At 39.5% G+C, this 18,212-nt stretch overlaps 1 protein-coding gene across 6 annotated transcripts in view; it reads left to right on the forward strand.

The window, feature by feature from the left end:
* Positions 1–18,212, forward strand: part of ADAM23 (ADAM metallopeptidase domain 23) — a 206,878-nt gene that overhangs the window by 38,887 nt on the left and 149,779 nt on the right. For all 6 annotated transcript variants that reach the window (XM_081577941.1, XM_081577944.1, XM_081577945.1 and 3 more), the window contains one exon: positions 7,211–7,287. In XM_081577941.1, the coding sequence (XP_081434067.1) occupies positions 7,211–7,287 (77 nt within the window). The remainder of the gene's footprint in view (positions 1–7,210; positions 7,288–18,212) is intronic.

Below are 18,212 nucleotides of genomic sequence, written 5' to 3' on the forward strand. Positions count from 1 at the left end.
ATGATAGTGACATTGCTTAACATTTTCTTTTACATTTTGCTTTTTAAAAAATTCTTTAAAAAATTTTATATTGGAATGTAGTTGATTTACAGTGTTGTGTTAACTTCAGGTATACAGCAAAGTGATTCAGTTATACGTACACATATATCTATTCTTAAGAAAGTGATGTCTTTTCCTCAAACTGATTTCAGTTTAAATTTGGCAGTTTGTTTCTTATTGCAATTTAATTATTTGGGTCATTGGCTTCTGTGTCTCCTGTTTTTCTGTGAAGAGAAAAACATATTGTGCAACCAAGACTGATGCAAGGCTCCCTAGTGAAGCATCTTTCTTCAACAGCTGAACTCATTACAGCAAAGGAGGCTCCTTGTATCTGAGCTGCTGGTTCTCTTCCTTCTTGTTGGAGTATTTCCAAGGTTGTCTTTTCTGAAATATCATAAAATGTCCTGGACCTCAAAAGAAGGTAGTCTTTGAAATTCTGTGAACTCTTCCCACTGTGAAGAAAAAAGGGTGGACTCTTGAAGGATCTTTTGGAAAAAAAAATCATTGAGAGTAGGGGAAGAAACCATGAACAAAAAGATAAAGGGAGGAAAAACATTTCCTGAAAAAGTTATAGTTTGTGCACCTGTGCATACAAAGACACACACACCGTCTATGTTATTTTAATGAACATAGAATAGGAAATATTATCATAACAATGAAGGAAATAAGAAAAATTTTACCTACAGTCACTTCAGTCGTTACTAACTCTTTGCGACCCCACGGGTTGCAGCCTGCCAGGCTCCTCTGTCTATGGGATTCTCCAGGCAAGAATACTGGAGTGGGTTGCCATGCCCTCCTCCAGGGGATCTTGCTGACCCAGGGATCGAACCTGCTTCTCTTATGTCTCCTGCATTGGCAGGCAAGTTCTTTATCTCTAGTGGCACCTGGGAAGTCCACCTACAGTGTCTTTTCTGCTGGAAGGGATAATGGAAAACATGAAACAGCTGAACAGTTGATTATTAATGAGACCGTGTCTAATGAGACAGTTTATTAATCTTTCTTCGAACTCTAATTATAGCATTTTTCTTTCTCAAGCACCTTGTTTCCTACAGCCCACAACTCTCCTCGAGCTGAAATCATCCCAGTGGTGTCTGCTCAGGCTTGCTTGACACCTTCCAGGTCTTTCGCTCCCTATTTGTAAAGCTTTTTCTTGTCTTATTGCTCTGCCACTCTGGATATGTTTCCTTCATTACTTAAATGAGCATCTCCTTAAATAAACTGAATATATCTTAAGGGCAGGGAAATTTCTTCTAAATTTTCCTCTGTTACCCTAACCATGTCTCTTATAGAGTATAGTAAAGTAAAATACATGCTCAGTGACTGTTGTCATTGATAGCATGGATACCACAATTCAAGTTGCTCGCTTTCTACTGAAATACGGAATTCAGTCTTGTAATGTTTTCTGAATTTGAGAAAGTGTAAATTACTCATTTCCCATATTCTGTTTTCAGTTATGCACACACTCTAGAATTCACAACTCCTTATAAGTAGTACAGAATACTAATTGAATACTTGTTATGTGTGAAGCATTTTTGCATGAAAACATATATATCCTGGAAACACTTGCTTTTCATTTCTATAAGTAGATAGTCATCTTTTTCCATTGTTTTCATGTCCATATTAATGTTAACTATTCTAGAATGTAAGTCCCAAGAAAACCACTGTGTCTCTTCAGCTTATGTAGTGTAACTTACCTAAAGCTGAATATTTATGATTGCTTAGTAGCATAACACTGGTGGATAAGATGCAAAGCCAGTCTTAGCTGAAGAATCTAATGGTCTTGTAAGGTATTTAATATGATATTAAATTGGCCAAAAAGTTCGTTTGGATTTTTCTAGAAGGTGTTATGGACAAACCTGAACAAACTTTTTGGCCAACCCAATACCATTAGGTGCCATCTACTAAAAGGGAAAAACATAGGAAAACAACAGCACATTGTTAAGATGTGTAAATTGTTCTTCAGTGAAGGAGGTTTGTGTATATAATTGAGTTTAGTTGTTTTTGTTTATTGGGCTCCTATAATTTCCCTGTGCCAGATTCTGAGTCAAAAGAAAAATACCAAAGTGCTTAGGCAACAGCTGCTCTCAGTCCTTCAGGGTGGTAATTCTGAGCCCAGGGTTCTGCTTATTCTTGTCGTGAAATGACGCTCTTTGACTCTAAAACCCTGCATTCTTCCACAGTGCTATTATAGTGACGGGCTTGTAAAAACAAGTGTTAATCTTTGAATCTGTTTAGCAGATATCCTGATGGAGAAAATAACCCATTATGACCTGATGGGTGGTTCATGTACTCTTCTCTGAAGTATTCCTGTGATTCTGTAGTATTGAACATATTTCTAAACCTCGCTGTGCAGGTCCTTCTTTGTAAAAGAAGAGCAGTGCTCTTTGAGGTAGTCTTTGTGTTTTCAGTGGGTTTCAGTGGTGCTGGTCAGTTAACTCTAAAATATTCAATAAGCTATAAGCAATATGGCCATGTATTATAAAAATTTTCTACCTGTCCTTGCCATTCTAATTTTTTTTTATCTTTTGGAAGAATCAGGTTAATATGAAATAAAAATGAATAGTATCCAAAAATGGAATTTGTAAAACAATAATGACTCATTTTACCTGATTTGAAAACATGTTTAAAATTGACTATTATCAAAACTATATACATGGTATTTTGTTGAAGAAAAAATGATCAGTTGATGTGGAATAGCATAGAGACTCCAAAAGTTAAAGCCCATTTTAATCATGTCTGGGACAGAGCAGAAATTACAGAAAGATAGGGAAAAGTAGCATTTGTCAGGTATTTATTTTGGTCTAGAGAAGAATCTGTTCTCTGTGTACAAAGGTAGAATGTATAGCAAAGGAAAGAGAATATGAGAAGAATGACATATACCATTGTATTGAAATTACTTCAAATGGGTACAGATATTTTAGATGAATATACTAATTCCATTTGCTATCTATGCAACGAAGATAAATGTTTCAGGAAATCTTAAGTCATTTAATAGGAAGATTTGCTCCCTCTCACCATTAAAGTGAATTCAGATGTTAAAACAGTCTTCCTGATAAAGGTAACAAAATAAAATTTTTTTTGCTATGGAGAAACAGGAATGTTTTTGATGTCGTGGTACTAATTGTTTCAGTTGTTGTGAGGAGGAGTCTGTCAGTATGTTTGAATCCTAGTGTTGGTGTTGATGATGATGATGATGGCATATGCCAGACACTGTGCTGAGTACGTGTGGGGACGTTTAAGGGAAAGCTCGCTGTCTGGGTCACACGTACACATGTATATGTGAGCAGATGTATCACTGAGCACGTCACACAAAGCTCCACAGCCCACCTTTTCAGATTCATTGTTTGACGTTGCCCCCCAAAGCCATTTTCCTATAGGCAATTTCATTAAAATTTTTTTGTAAAAGTTTGTTTTCCATGTTAATTTTTTACTCTATTTTTATAATTGTTTTTCCCCCGGGCCCTGAATATCTTTTCTTCTCCTGGCAGGTGGATTCTTTTTATTTTTTTATCTACAGCATTTAATTTTATTTTTTGTTGTTGTTGTTGTTCAGTTGCTCTGTTGTGTTCTCACTCTTTGTGACCCCATGGACTGCAGCAGCCAGGCTTCCCTGCCCTTCACTAATTCCTGGAGTTTGCTCAAACTCATGTCCATTGAGTCAGTGATGCTGTTCAACCATCTTGTCCTCTGTTGCCCACTTCTCTTCCTGCCTTCAGTCTTTCCCAGCATCAGGGTCTTTTCCAATGAGTCGGCTACTCACGTTGAATGTATGCAAATGTAGGTACTTTTAAAACTTCTTATTTTGTATTAATTAACAAACAATGTTGTGATAGTTTCAGGTGAACAGCGAAGGGACTCAGCCATACATATACATGTATCCATTCTCCCCCAAACTCCCCTCCCATCCAGGCTGCCATATAACATTGCGCAGAGTTCCATGTGCTGTATACAGTGGGTCCTCTGGCAGGTGGAGTCTTACTCACTTTTAAAAGCTTTGTTCAAACTGCACCTTGTCACTGAAGCCTTGTTATCTCTGTGGCCCCTTAGACACGTGGAGGTTGACAGCCCTGCCTGCTTCTCTGGCAGATGCTGCTTTCTTGAGCCTGAGCTGTGTCCCAGCCATCTTTCTACATAGGGTGGGACTCAACACCTGTGTGTGGAAGGACTAAATAAAATAAACAAAGGAAAATCCCAGTATTAATATTATTTGCCAGGTTTTTCATTAAATTCTGTTAAACTGAAACTTGCCACGTTGACTCAGTATAAACTTACTTAACAATGATCAGATTGTCTGACTCTCAATAATTTCTTCAAAATGGAGTAAGCAGTTACAGAGGAGCCTAGTGGGCTACAGTCCATGGGTTGCAAAGTCTTGGACACAACTGAGCGACTAACACACACACACACACACAAGCAGTTGTTACCTGGCTACATTATTTTGCAACAGAGTTTTCTTGGGGTTTGTACTTGTCTCAGTGCTTATTTGCTGTAAAATGAGTCTTTTGCTGGGTCACTATCGGGTTCTTTAGATTAGTTACAGACATACAGAGATTTATCTAAGTTTGAATTATAAGCACTTTTCCTTGGAATACTCATTTGGAAGTTTTGCTCCATTTGTTTCGATGTCGTAATTTATGTGTAGTTTTTTTCTTCAGTACTAAAAAAGTTATTTATTTTTGGTCGTGCTGGTCTCTGTTGCTGCACTCAGGCTTTCTCTAGTTGCGGTGAGCTAGGGCTACTTTTCCTCGTGGCGCACAGGCTTCTTATTGCAGTGGCTTCTCTTGTTGTGGAGCACAGCCTCTAGAGTGCGTGGGCTTCAGTGGTTGTGGTGCCTCAGCTTAAGTGCTCTGCCGCATGTGGAATCTCTTCGGACCGGGGATTGAGCTCATGTCCCCTGCGTTGGCAGGCAGATTCTTATCCACTGTACCACCAGGGAAGTCCCTATGTGTAGTTTTTGTTTTATGGATAGCTATTCTCTTTTTACCACAGTATGTTCTTGTTTATAAAGTTGCTCAAACAAGTACATTTAGCAGCTCTTTTAAGCCTGAGTGCCTTTAATGAGCTCTTCTCTACCATTTAATATTATTAAGAGAAAGTATGCCTAAAGGACATGTCTTATTCCCAGAAAAAAAGCTGTTTTCTTTTCTTAAGCTTTTGGGACCCAGAGATGAAAAAATTTCCCCTATACAAATTATTCATCAAGTAAAAATTTTCATGCAAAAATTAGTGCTTCAAGACACAGAATGAATTTAGATGAAAGACTCTATGATAGTTGTATTAGGTGAATAGAGGTTTTGCTGCAGATGACAGAGACCACACCTGACAAGACAGAAATTTCTCTCTCAAGGAGTTGTCTGAATACAGGAAGCTCAGATCAAGGGTAATGTCCCTGTTCTACATGGTTGTTTGGGGTCTGACATGATATCCCACGGTATTAGGGATTGAGGCACCTTCTCTCTCATTGTTCTGTATTTAAATTTTAATATGTTAATTTCCTCTTAATTTTATTTGCTGATTATTGATTGAAGGCAGGAGGAGAAGGGGACGACAGAGGATGAGATGGTTAGATGGCATCACTGACTCAATGGACATGAGTTTGGGTAAACTCTGGGAGTTGGTGATGGACAGGGAGGCCTGGCATGCTGTGGTTCATGGGGTTGCAAGGAGTTGGACATGACTGAGTGACTGAACTGAACTGAACTGAACTGAGTGACTATCAGATCAGCAGTTTTGCTTGACAAGAAGTTGAAGTCATGGTTTACTTATAGTATTCTATGGATTTGGCCTGGCGAAATAGTCCTGATTATAAATATTTGGTTAATTAATTGAAAGTTCATATATTTTGGGGAACGATGGTTAATGTACAGATGTTTGCAAGACCCCTGTGATATCAGTTGTGAAGCAAACCGTCCAGAATGGAAAGTGATCATCCATCACTGTGGAGGAGGGCACAGTGCTTCTGAAGCCTCAAGTTCGTACCCAGCAGGTGTGTGTGAAGAAGGCTTACTGGAAAGTATTGTCATTGGTCTGCCCTTGAAGGAAGAGTAGGATTTTGATAATGGGAAGTGGAGGAGGAAGGCAAGAGGAACAAGCAGTGGCACTGAGGAGAGTGGGAGTGAAAAGTGTCTGGTTGCCATGCATGTAACACTTCATAGATGACACCCACTGTGCCTGAATGAAGTCTGGAGGAAGGATGTTTGTGAGCAAGGGGTGGGGGGGTGGGTACGTTACATTTATCTTTGTTCTTTTTTTTTCTGATAGAGGGACAAAGGAGAGTTTTTTCTTGGATAATACTTTAACAAAACTTCATTGACTTGTTGATTTATATTATTCAAGATGCTTCTGTGAGCTATTCTAATCTTTAGGACCATAGCCCGCCAGCCTCCTCTGTCCATCAGATTCTCCAGGCAAGAATACTGGAGTGGGTTGCCATGCCCTTCTCCAGGGGATCTTCCCGATCCAGGGATTGAACCCAAATCTCTTATGTTTCCTGCATTGGCAGGTGGGTTCTTTACCATTAGCACCACCTGGGAAGCCCCTTTAATACCTAGAACGTATGACTCATGTTGAGATGAGATTATCTTTACATTTTGGGTTAAATCACAATGAGGACAGTATTTGTAAATGTGTGACTTTCAAAGGGGGACAGAGACTCTGAGTATCCACAGAGGGCCTGGTTTGACGTGCTTTCTGAAGTTGAAAGGTTTTTTTACCGGGACATTCTGCTGATAATTCATTTAGAGAAAGTTCCACTTCCTGATGAAGAGCAGAACGCTGGCATGAGTTTTCACTTAGGTGTGCAGAAAGAATTGGTTAGCTTTGTGCACAAAATAGGCTGAAATCAAGCTTTAATTAGTCAGACTTTTGCATAATTCATCACAGTCACTTTGAAAGTTCAGTTGAATCTGCTCTTAATTTTTATCAAGGTGGATTCTTTTTTAAAGGACTTTTATTAGTTTCTTGCTGAACAGATATTTAGGCCTTCCAAGTAAAACCATGACGATACACCTGTTCTCTTTTTAAAGAAATGAATTATTATATAGGGATCCATAAAGAAATGAATCAGTCCATAAAATGTTCTTCTTATTAAATATCATTCTTGATATCAATATAATCAGCTTTAAAGATAGGAAAGTAAACTAAGGTTCTTTCTGTCTGTTTGAATCCATAGGCTGTCCATCTGGCCCAGGCAAGCTTCCAGATTGAAGCCTTTGGCTCCAAATTCATTCTTGACCTCACATTGAACAAGTAAGTATTTAGTTATGATCTTGTCAATAAATAATTGCAATAAAATTCTACTTCATGATAATAGTTTTGTCAAAATAATATCTGTTGTTGAAGCAACTGATATTTTTTAGCTAATTATATGTCATATAGCACCTAAAGAAAAATATAAACCCCGAAGTTAATTCTTTTCTTTTGCTGAAAGAAGAGACATTTAATGCATTAAAAATCTCAAACGGAGTACTTAAATGTGATTTTAAGTGGAATAAATATTTGAAGTGATGCTAGCTAATTAAGTGCTAACTATAATCTTTACTATATATATATATAGCAAGCATGATAAATTACTGACTCAAGTATAATTGTACTTCAGTCTAGAAATTCCACTTTACCTTTCAGTATGCAGTTCACATGACTTCTGTATGAAGAATAAAGAAAATGATGACTTGCAAATAGTACCTATTTTGAGAAGGTTCTTTGCTTCCTAATTTGCTCTAATACACTTTCTTAGAAATTTTGATCTTGATGAAGATTTACTCGATTTTCCTCTGAGCATGTGTTTATGTTAATATTTAAATGCTATTTCCCAAGTTGGAACCAGTTGCACAGATGTCTTTGTACAAAGCATGAACAAGAGCTGTTGCCTTACGTAGGACTCTTCAGTCTCTAATTGAGCCAGCAGGGAATATTTCTTTGGTGAAGGAGCACTCCTGCATGATTTTCTGTAGTTTGAGAAGCTCCAGTCAATATCTTAAACTCTCATCAGTATTTTGACTAAGACTGCATTTTTGCCAGAAAGATACCACGTAATGCTATCAGACACTGTAATGTAGGTGACCACAGTTCAATATCTGAGAAATTACTAAAGACTCTAAAGAACAACTATTAAATTTCTTGTGTGCCAAATTCTGAGAGCTCTGCAGAAAAAAAATGCAGAGTCAGCTTGGGTACTCCTTACTCAAGTGTAATTGCAGCTTTAAGTCAGGATGAATCAGCAGAACTCAGAATTTCCTGTGTTACAGGTATTGCAGGTTTTCTTCTTTGAGTCTGCTGAGTATTAGTCCAGTTCCTTTTCACCATGCTGGGTCAGCACTGTGCCTGCCTGAGAGATTTGTCTTGCCAATACTTAGACTATGTTGAGTAACAAGATCTAGCTAATTTTAGTTTGTTTAGATCTTCTGTTCCTTTAACTCTTACTGCAGTGGATGCTGTCATATCAGACTGTACCTTGGTGATAGCAACCAACATTGCTATGTGGTTGAACATTAAAACACCCTGGCCACAGCACAGCATCCCAGATGACTGAGAAAGGATCATATGGAGACGTCCAGGGTACTTAGAGGCCTGTAGACACATCCAAGAATTATTTACCACTAATATTTAACATGCAGAGGAATCAAGTTGAGCACCTACTGTGAGCAGCCCTTGCCATAGGGAGAGGCCAATAGATAAATATATAATTTTACAGGAGTGTGAAATTCATTGTGCTGGTGATAAACATGGAATGCTATGGAGGCACTGACAGGCTGGAAGAGTGTGGGAAGGCATCTTAGGAAAGGTGATGCTTGAACTAAATCTTGGAAGGCAAGTGCTAGTGAGGAAGAGAAGTGTTAGGGATGGATCGGAGAGAGAGGAAAGGGAGAACTGTATTCTAGGCAGAGCAGAGAGTGGAGACAGGGCCATGGAGCAGTGTGGCAAGTTAAATTTTGTTGAATTTCTTGGTAAATTACAAGATTGACACAGAGGGAGATAATTCAGGAGAGGTAGACCCAGGGACAGCTCAGCTCATGGAAGATCTTGTATGTCATGCTTAAGCGCTTGGCTATTATAGCCTAGACTGTGAAAAATGAAGTAAGGGGAATAAACACAAGTTCTCTTCTCAAGAAGTGCTAAAAGCCATGGAGAGGGAATGCTTTTGAGAAATCTTTGATTTATAAAAATCATTAGGATAGCTTTGATGTGGGTGACAAGGCAAAAAAAAAAAAAGACTTAAAGTTAACGGGTACCTTGATTGCATAACTGGGTAGAAGATGGTATCAAGTTGAAATGGGCAGCACAAGAAGCAAACAGGTTAAGTGGTGAAGAGAAAAGAATGTGAAATCAGGGTAGACATCATTGATTTGAGGGCTCTGGGACATATCTACGTGGTAGGTGGATAGAGCAGTCTGAAGTGCAGGGAAGAGATGGGCGCTGGAGGCTAAGCTTTAGTTTCCTTTTTAAGCTATATGTTGCTATAAGGACTAACAGATAATGTGTGGTACTTATACGTGTCTGCTAATTGGAAAGACATGCTTAATGCTGTGGACTGAATTCCCCCTAAAATTTCTGTGTTGAAACCTTAACCTGAAACATGACTGTATTTAGAGACAGAGCCTCTAAGGAGGTAACTAAGATTGAATGAGGTCATATGATGGAGCCTTGATCTAATAAGATTAGTGTTATTATAAGATAGACACCAGAGAGCTTGCTGTATCTCTCTCTCTACCATGTGAGGACACAGCAAGAAGGCAGTCATCTGTAAGCCAAGAAGAGAGCCCTCACCAGGAATTGAATCAGCCAGAATGTTGTTCTTGGAAAGTCTCCAGAAGTGTGAGAAATAATCTCTAGTTGTTTAAAGCACCCACTTTATGGTATCTTACAATGGCAGCCTGAGTTGATTAACACATTCAATATATATTTGTATTTATGCTTAATTATTATTGCCACAGCAAGGCAGTCATGGGGCTGGGTGTTGGGGAATTTAGGATTGAAAAAGAGAATCAGTGACCTCATGGAACTTATGATCTAATAAGAAAAGCACAGTAAGTCTTTGCTTTGTTTTCTGTCAGTACTTTTTTTTCCTCATTTTTGTACATGAGGGTAGTATACTCTGTGATCTTTATCTTGCTGAAAGTTAGACGGAAGGAAAACTTGAGGACAATTTGACAGCCCAAGGTTGATATGCATTCAGGGTAATGAGTACTGAGAATTCAGACAACATACTTTTGTTGAGTTAAAAACCTATTTGCAATACATTTGGTCCTTCTCCAGCTGCTTACCCATTAAAGAGCATGACAAGACTTGTAAGTCATTGACTGGATATTTAACTTTCCATTTGATTGTGTCTGATGTGGCTGCTGAGGCCTTCAGCATGCTCTCATGTTTATTGTAAAGTGAAATCCCTACAGTCCTCCTGGCCTTTGCCTGGCACAGAGAGGCAAGAAATCTCAGGATGCCCAGGTGCAATAAGACAGCAGTTTGTTCTTGAGAGAACACTATCCAATGAGAGAATAAGAGAGTCTTACAAGCCTCTCCTGTACATTTGTCTTGAACAATCAAGAAAGCTCCAATTGGGTGAAATCTATGTGAGACATCAATATTGGATGGCTGTAGCTTAAAACTGAGGAGTGGACCTCAGTAAGGACTTTGCTTCGTGGGACCTAAGTGAACTGACAAAAACAACTCTGATTTTGGATGAAGGGCAGAATGCTAAAAGCTGTATCATTATTGTCAAACACATCATGCATGTGTAGTTATCAGCTATCTGTGGTTTGCTTTCCACACTGCAGCGTGAGCAGAGTTCTGTCATGAATGGGTCACTCTAGGGGAAGTACAGGGGAAGGTTGTGGATGAACAACTTGTGTGGTCTTTGGTCTCTTCTTTTTTTTTAAATTAATGAATTTAATTAGAGGCTAATTATTTTACAATATTGTAGTGGTTTTTGCCATACATTGACATGAATCAGCCATGGGTGTACATGTGTTCCCCATCCTGAACCCCTCTCCCACCTCCTTCCCCATCCCATCCCTCTGGGTCATCCCAGTGCACCACCCCTAAGCACCCTGTCTCATGAATAAAACCTGGGCTGGTGATCTGTTTCACATATGATAATATACATGTTTCAATGCTATTCTCTCAAATCATCCCACCCTCGCCTTCTCCCACAGAGTCCAAAAGACTGTTCTTTACATCTTTGTCTCTTTTGCTATCTCACATATAGAGTCATCATTACCATCTTTCTAAATTCCATATGTATGCGTTAGTATACTGTATTGCTGTTTTTCTTTCTGACTTACTTCACTCTGTATAATAGGCTCCAGTTTCATCCACCTCATTAGAACTGATTCAAATGCATTCTTTTTAATGGGTGAGTAATATTCCATTGTGTATATGTACCATAGCTTTCTTATCCATTTGTCTGCTGATGGACATCTAGGTTGCTTCCATGTCCTGGCTATTGTAAACAGTGCTGCGATGAACATTGGGGTACATGTGTCTTTCAATTCTGGTTTACTTGGTGCGTATGGCCAGCAGTGGGATTGCTGGGTCATATGGCAGTTCTATTTCCAGTTTTTTAAGGAATCTCCACACTGTTCTCCATAGTGGCTGTACTAGTTTGCATTCCCACCAACAGTGTAAAAAGGTTCCCTTTTCTCTGCACCCTCTCCAGCATTTATTGTTGGTAGACTTTTTGATAGCAGGCATTCTGACCGGCGTGAGATGGTACCTCATTGTGGTTTTGATTTGCATGTCTCTAATAATGAGTGATGTTGAGCATCTTTTCATGTGTTTGTCAGCCATCTGTATGGAGGACACCTTTCTTTATTGCTCCATTTCCCTGGAAGGATAATGGCTTTGTTCTGATGTGGGGGGAATCAGGGGTATTTGATTTAAGATGAATATCTAGAAAATGGTGATTTAAAGAAGTATGTGCACACAGTAGTTTGCTTATGAAAAGTAGTTCATGCAATGGTTTTAAAAGAAGAGGGGCTTCCCTGTTGGCTGGAGCTTCCCTGGTGGCTCAGAGGTGAATAGTCTGCCTGCCAGTGCAAGAGACCCAGGTCCGATCCCTCGTTCAGGAAGATCCAACATGCTGCAGCGCAGCTAAGCCTGTGCACCACAGCTATTGAGCCTGTGCTCTAGAGCCCAAGAACTGTGACTACTGAGCCCATATGCCACAACTGCTGGAGCCTGCGCACTCGTGAGTCTGTGCTGTGCAACAAGAGAAGCCACTACAATGAGAAGCCGGAACACCACGAGTAGAGAGCTGCCGCCCCCTGCTTGACACAGCTAGAGAAAAGCCTGTGCAGCAATGAAGACCCAGCACAGCCAAAAATAGATGAATACATAAATAATTGGGGAAAAAAACAAGCAAACAAAACCACAAAAATAATATAGAAAAGAAAGAAAGAAGGAAACAGCTACATTGATGTAGTTTCAGCTAGATTAAATAAAAACCCTGGCTTTCATGCTGATTAATATGATTAATTTATTCTTTGTTCAACCAGCAAACGTTTATTGAGCATCTAGTTTGCATTTAGACACTGTGCTGAGCAACCCAAGGGTTTCAGGACTGTGTAAAAGAATACCTCCTCTCTAAGAGCCTACAACAGAGAATAAAATATATACAAATTGTATTAAATATGATAGGAAGTGACTTGGGAGGCCTTGGTGCTGGAAGGTTTTATGGGGAAGATGAGATTTAATATTTGTCTTAAAGGATGCTGTCTTGGGTTTGGTTCCCCTGGTAGCAGATCCTGAGGCAGGATTTCCAGAAAATACCTTCAGGGAGTTAGGGAGTGAGATGTGGACAGGATGGGAGCTTTAAAAGAGAGATTTCCCATGTGCCCAATTGGGGCTCATTCCCACTGAGGAAATCCTGGGAGTCCTTAGGTTCATTCTCTAGAACATGCCAGAATATTATCCAACTGAGGATGGAGGAAACTGGAGTTTTGTCCACTGACTGCAGTCTGTTGTTGGTTAAGGGCTGTTTCTGGGAGTGGTACCTCTTCAGCATGTTGCTCTTGCCTCCTGTGAGGTAGAAAAAAGCCAAGAGTCTTAGGTTTTTCTAGTCACCTGCCTTCAGCTTGTTGAGGTGCCTGCTGAAGGCATGTGGGCAGGGCATGTCAGGGTCTGGTACAGAAAGATGTGGGAGAGAGAAAGGTACATTCCACGTGGGAAAGTAGCAGAGCAAAGGTTTGGGAGCAGGAAAGCATCGAACCCCTGGTGTAAGTGAAAACCAGTGAGCCCTTTCTCTTGAAGAAGCTTGAACCACCATTGGTGGATGGAAGGCAAGCTGCCCACCCTGAGTCACTGGATTCAGAAGGGGAATTTCAGTCTTGTTCTGTTGAGTGTTTTTTCAGCTCTTCACGTTTGGAGATTTGAACTCAAAATTGGGTTTATAAGATGCAACATGTGGAAGAGAATAGGCCTCCTGCCCCATTTTCCTTTTGTGAATGAATCAGAGAAGGAGTTCAGAACTGTGGCTACAGAAGACTGAGGCAAATTTGCCTTCACTGCAGCCCAGGGCGGGCCATCCTGGCTTCCATCCAGGCTTCCATCTTGGCTTCTGAGTTGGCTTGACTCTTCTTTTTTTTCATAACAGAAAAATAAAAATTAAAAAAATTATTTATTTTTAATTGAAGGATAATTGCCTTACAGTATTGTGTTGATTTCTGCCAAACATCAACATATAACAGAAAAAAATTTTATTTAGGAAAGAAACCTAAGAAAAATATTAACTAGAAGTGCAAGATAGTAAGATTAAATACTATAAATAACCAAATTTTACACACACAGATTCTCTCTCTCTCCACATATATGTATGTATGTATGTGTGTGTGCTCAGTTGGGTCCAACTCTTTGCAACCGCATGGACTGTAGCCCGCCATGCTCCTCTGTCCATGGAATTTTCCAGGCAAGAATACTGGAGTGGGTTGCCTTTTCCTTCTGCAGGAGATCTTTCCCACCCAGTAGGCTTGACTCCTGACCTAGGTTAGCTGGTCATGTAGCTCAATGCTAACCCCTGCCCCACCCCTCTTCTCTCCTGCTCTCCACCCGTTAGTCCCGCTCCTGGAATTCCTCTCACACATTTGGGCGAGGGAAGGCACTGGCTTTTTGGAATTCAGGCCTTTGATCTCAGACTTCTGCTAAGGCTGCCAACTGAGGCATGTTTTCTGGGTTTGAGTCCAAAAGAGCTAGAAATGAGTAACGTGGCTCTCCATGTCAGGATTCTGTTTCTTTAAGATGCTGCTAACTCATAGGCTAAATGCTGCATTTCCTAGTTTCCAGAGTCTGTAGAAGGAAGGCTTTCAACTTCAGTCGTAAGAGTAATAGAACCTCTGCTAAGCCCTTTACCCATTTTATCCAATTTAAATCCTGTGTGATCATTTCCAGCCCAAGACCTCATGACATTCAGTTATGTGCTGGTGTTCAGTCTGTACTGTCTGTCTGGAGTCTTCTCTTGCTGCTTTGATCACTGGACTGTCAGTTTACAAGGGAGCTGGGCATAATTCTAGTGACTGCTCATCTCTTCACATTAAGTGAGACAAAACAATTTAGCTATTATAGTCAATTATTTCATTTTATTTATTTGTTTAAAAATTTTGCCTGCACAGGGTCTTCGTTGCTTTGCGTAGGCTTTCTTTAGTGGCTGCGAGCGGGGGCCACACTTGGTTGCGGTACCTGAGCCTCTCATTGTGGTGGCTTCTCTTGTTGCGGCGCATGGGCTCTCAGGGGCACGGGCTCAGTGGTGTGGTGCATGAGCTTAGCTGCTCCGTGGCATATGAAATATTCCCATACCAGGGATCGAGCCTGTGTCCCCTGCACTGGCAGGCGGACTGTGCCACCAGGGAAGTTCTATTTTTACCAGTTTTTAATGATATAAGGGAAATACAGGAGACCAGGGTTTGATCCCTGGGTCCGGAAGATCCTCTGGAGAAGGGAACGTCAATCCACTCCAGTAATCTTGCCTGGTGAACGCCATGGACAGAGAAGCCTGGCAGGCTATAGTCCTTGGGGTCAAAAAGAGTTGGACATGACTAAGCAACTAACACACAAAGAAAATGCAGAAGAAGGCCCAGTGAGGTGGATGAAACTGGAGCCTATTATACAGAGTGAAATAAGTCAGAAAGAAAAACATCAATTCAGTATATTAATGCATATATACAGAATTTAGAAAGATGATAACGATGACCCTATATGTGAGACAGCAAAAGAGACACAGATATAAAGAACAGACTTTTGGACTCTGTGGGAGAAGGTGAGGGTGGGATGATTTGAGAGAATAACATTGAAACATGTATATTACCGTATGTGAAATAGATGACCAGTCCAAGTTCGATGCATAAAGCAGGGCACTCAAAGCCGGTGCACTGGGACAACCCTGAGGGATTGGATGGGGAGGGAGTTGGGAGGAGGATTCAGGATAGGAGATACATGTACACCCATGGTTGATTCATGTCAATGTATGGCAAAACCCACTACAATATTGTAAACTAATTAGCCTGCAATTAAAATAAATAAATTAATTTAAAAAATCAAATTATCTTGTTTTTTAAAAAAATTTATTAGTAACGTTGGTTTATAACATTATATAAGTTGCATATGTACCACATTATATTTCTACTCATATATACACTATAGCATGCTCACCACCTAAAATTTAGTTGCCATTGATCACAGTACAGTTGATCCCCATTACCCTTTTCATGCTTCCCCCTATTCCTGCTCCTTCCCCTCTGTTAGCCCCACTCTATTCTTTGTATCTACTAAGATACAATTTTTGTATGGGTTTTTGTTTGGTTTGCTTTATTTATTTAGTTTGGCTCAAATATTCTACATGTGAATGAAATCATATGGTATTTGTTTTTCTCCATCTGACATTTCACTTATCACAATACCTTCACGGTCCATCTATCTTGTCATAAATGGTAAGATTTCATCTTTCTTATGACTGAATAGTATGTCATTGTGAATATGTATATACCACATGTTTTGTATCCATTCATCTGCTGATGGGCACTTAGGTTGTTTCTGTATCTTGGCTATTGTAAATAATGTTGTCATGAATATATGGGTGTGTATATCTTTTTGAATTACTGCTTTCATATTCTTTTGATAAAAACTCCGAAGTAGAATAGCTGGATCATATGGTAGTTCTGTTCTTAATTTTTTGAGGAATATCCATAGAATTTTCCACCTGTTTACATCCCCACCAACAGTGTGTGAGGGTTTCTTTTTTCTATATCCTTGCCAGCACTTGTTATTTCTTGCCTTTTTGATAATAGTCATTCTAATAGGCATGAGGTGATAGCTCATCGTGTTTTTGATTTGCATTACACAGTGATATTGAACAACTTTTCATGTGCTTCTTAGCCATCTGTATGTCTTCTTTGGAAAAATGTCTCCTTTGCTTATATTTTTATTCAGTTGTTAGTTTTTTCATTGTTGAATTGTATGAGTTGTTTGTATATTTTGGATACTAATCTCTTACTGAGTATATGATTTGCAGATATCGTCTCTTGTTCAATAGATTGTCTTTTCATTTTGTATATTGTGCAGAAACTTTCTAGTCTGATGTAGTTCCATTTGTTTATTTTTATTTTTGCTTCCTTTGTCTGAGGAGATACATTCAGAAGTAACATGAAGACAGATATCAAAGAGTGTACTGCCTGTATTTTCTTTTTTTAAAAAATTTTTATTGGCGTATATTTACAATATTGGGTTAGTTTCTGCTGCACAACAATGAATCAGTTATGTGTATGTGTATACACTCTTTTTTATATTCTGTTCTCTTTTCAGTCTCTATTTTATTTTTTTTTCACTCCAATCTATTTTATTTCCTTCCTCCTGTTGACTTTGGACTTCATTTGTCCTTCTTTTTCTGGTTCTTTTACGTGTGGGGTTAGGTTGCTGGTTTGAGGCTTTTCTTGTTCCTGGAGGAGTCCTATATTGCTATAAACTTTCCTCTGAGTGAAAGTAATCCAGTTTGTTGAGCAGACCAGGTCATCTATTATGGGCTGCATTTTGTCCTCCAGAATTTATATGTTGACGTCCCAACTAGCCAGTAACTCAGAATGTAGCTGTATTTGGATATAAGGACTTTAAAGAGGTAATTAGATTAAAATGAAGTCTTTACTGTAGGCCCTAATCCAATAAGACTGGTGTCCTTTAAGGGATTCCCAGGTGGTGCAGTGGTAAAGAATCCACCTGCCAATGCAGGAGACACAGGAGATGCGGTTTCGATCCCTGGGTGGAAAAGATCCCCTAGAGAAGGAAATGGCAACTGACTCCAGTATTCTTGCCTGGGAAATCCCATAGACAGAGGAGCCTGGTGGGCTACAGTCCATGGGGTTGAAAAGTCAGACAAGACTGAGCGTGCACACACGCACGGTGTCCTTTAAGAAGAGGAAATTTGGACACAGACACTTGTGTGCACAGGAGAAATACCGTGTACCATGTGAAGACCTGGTGAGAAAGAGGCCATCTGCAAGTTGAGGAGAGAGGCCTCACAATGAAACCAGTGCTGCCCATATCTTGCTCTTAGACTTCTATCCTACAGAACTAGGAGGAAATAAATTTCTGTTGTTTAAACCTCTGGTCTGTTGTACTTTGTTATGGCAGCTCTAGCAAAGGAATACACCATTGCCATCCATTTATTGCTTATTTACTGCAGTGAGATAGTCAGCATTAAACTGCTGCTTGTTAATGGGTGAGTCTGTTTGTCCCTGGTAGCTAATTCTACTACTATAATTTTTAAGTGTTGTTCTGAGAGATTATGGCCTGTTTTGCATTTTATGTACTTCAAAGAAAAGAGTAGCACTATTTGTGCAGTTTTGAAAAAGTTTCTGCCATAATAAGGAATGTTAAGAATGTACACCCATGGTGGATTCATGTCAATGTATGGCAAAACCAATACAATATTGTAAAGTTAAAAAATAAATAATAATATATAAACTAATTTAAATAAAAAAAAGAAGCAAAGATCCCCAAAGTTGCTGTGGGGGTTGATTGCCACTGTGCCATGTGCTATATAATGTAGATAAATATTGCTTTTTATTTGTCCTAGAGACCCAGTAGTGTTCTAAGATTTCCAATGCTGGCAGGATTGAATTGCTATGGGATTTCTCTCATTAAGTCATCCTTTCCTGTATATTTTTAAACATTTTGATTCCATGGTACAAAGTAGT

The sequence above is a fragment of the Giraffa tippelskirchi genome, chromosome 3 (assembly GCF_054371585.1).
Source record: "Giraffa tippelskirchi isolate mGirTip1 chromosome 3, T2T-mGirTip1v1.2.pri, whole genome shotgun sequence".
Lineage (NCBI taxonomy): Eukaryota > Metazoa > Chordata > Mammalia > Artiodactyla > Giraffidae > Giraffa > Giraffa tippelskirchi.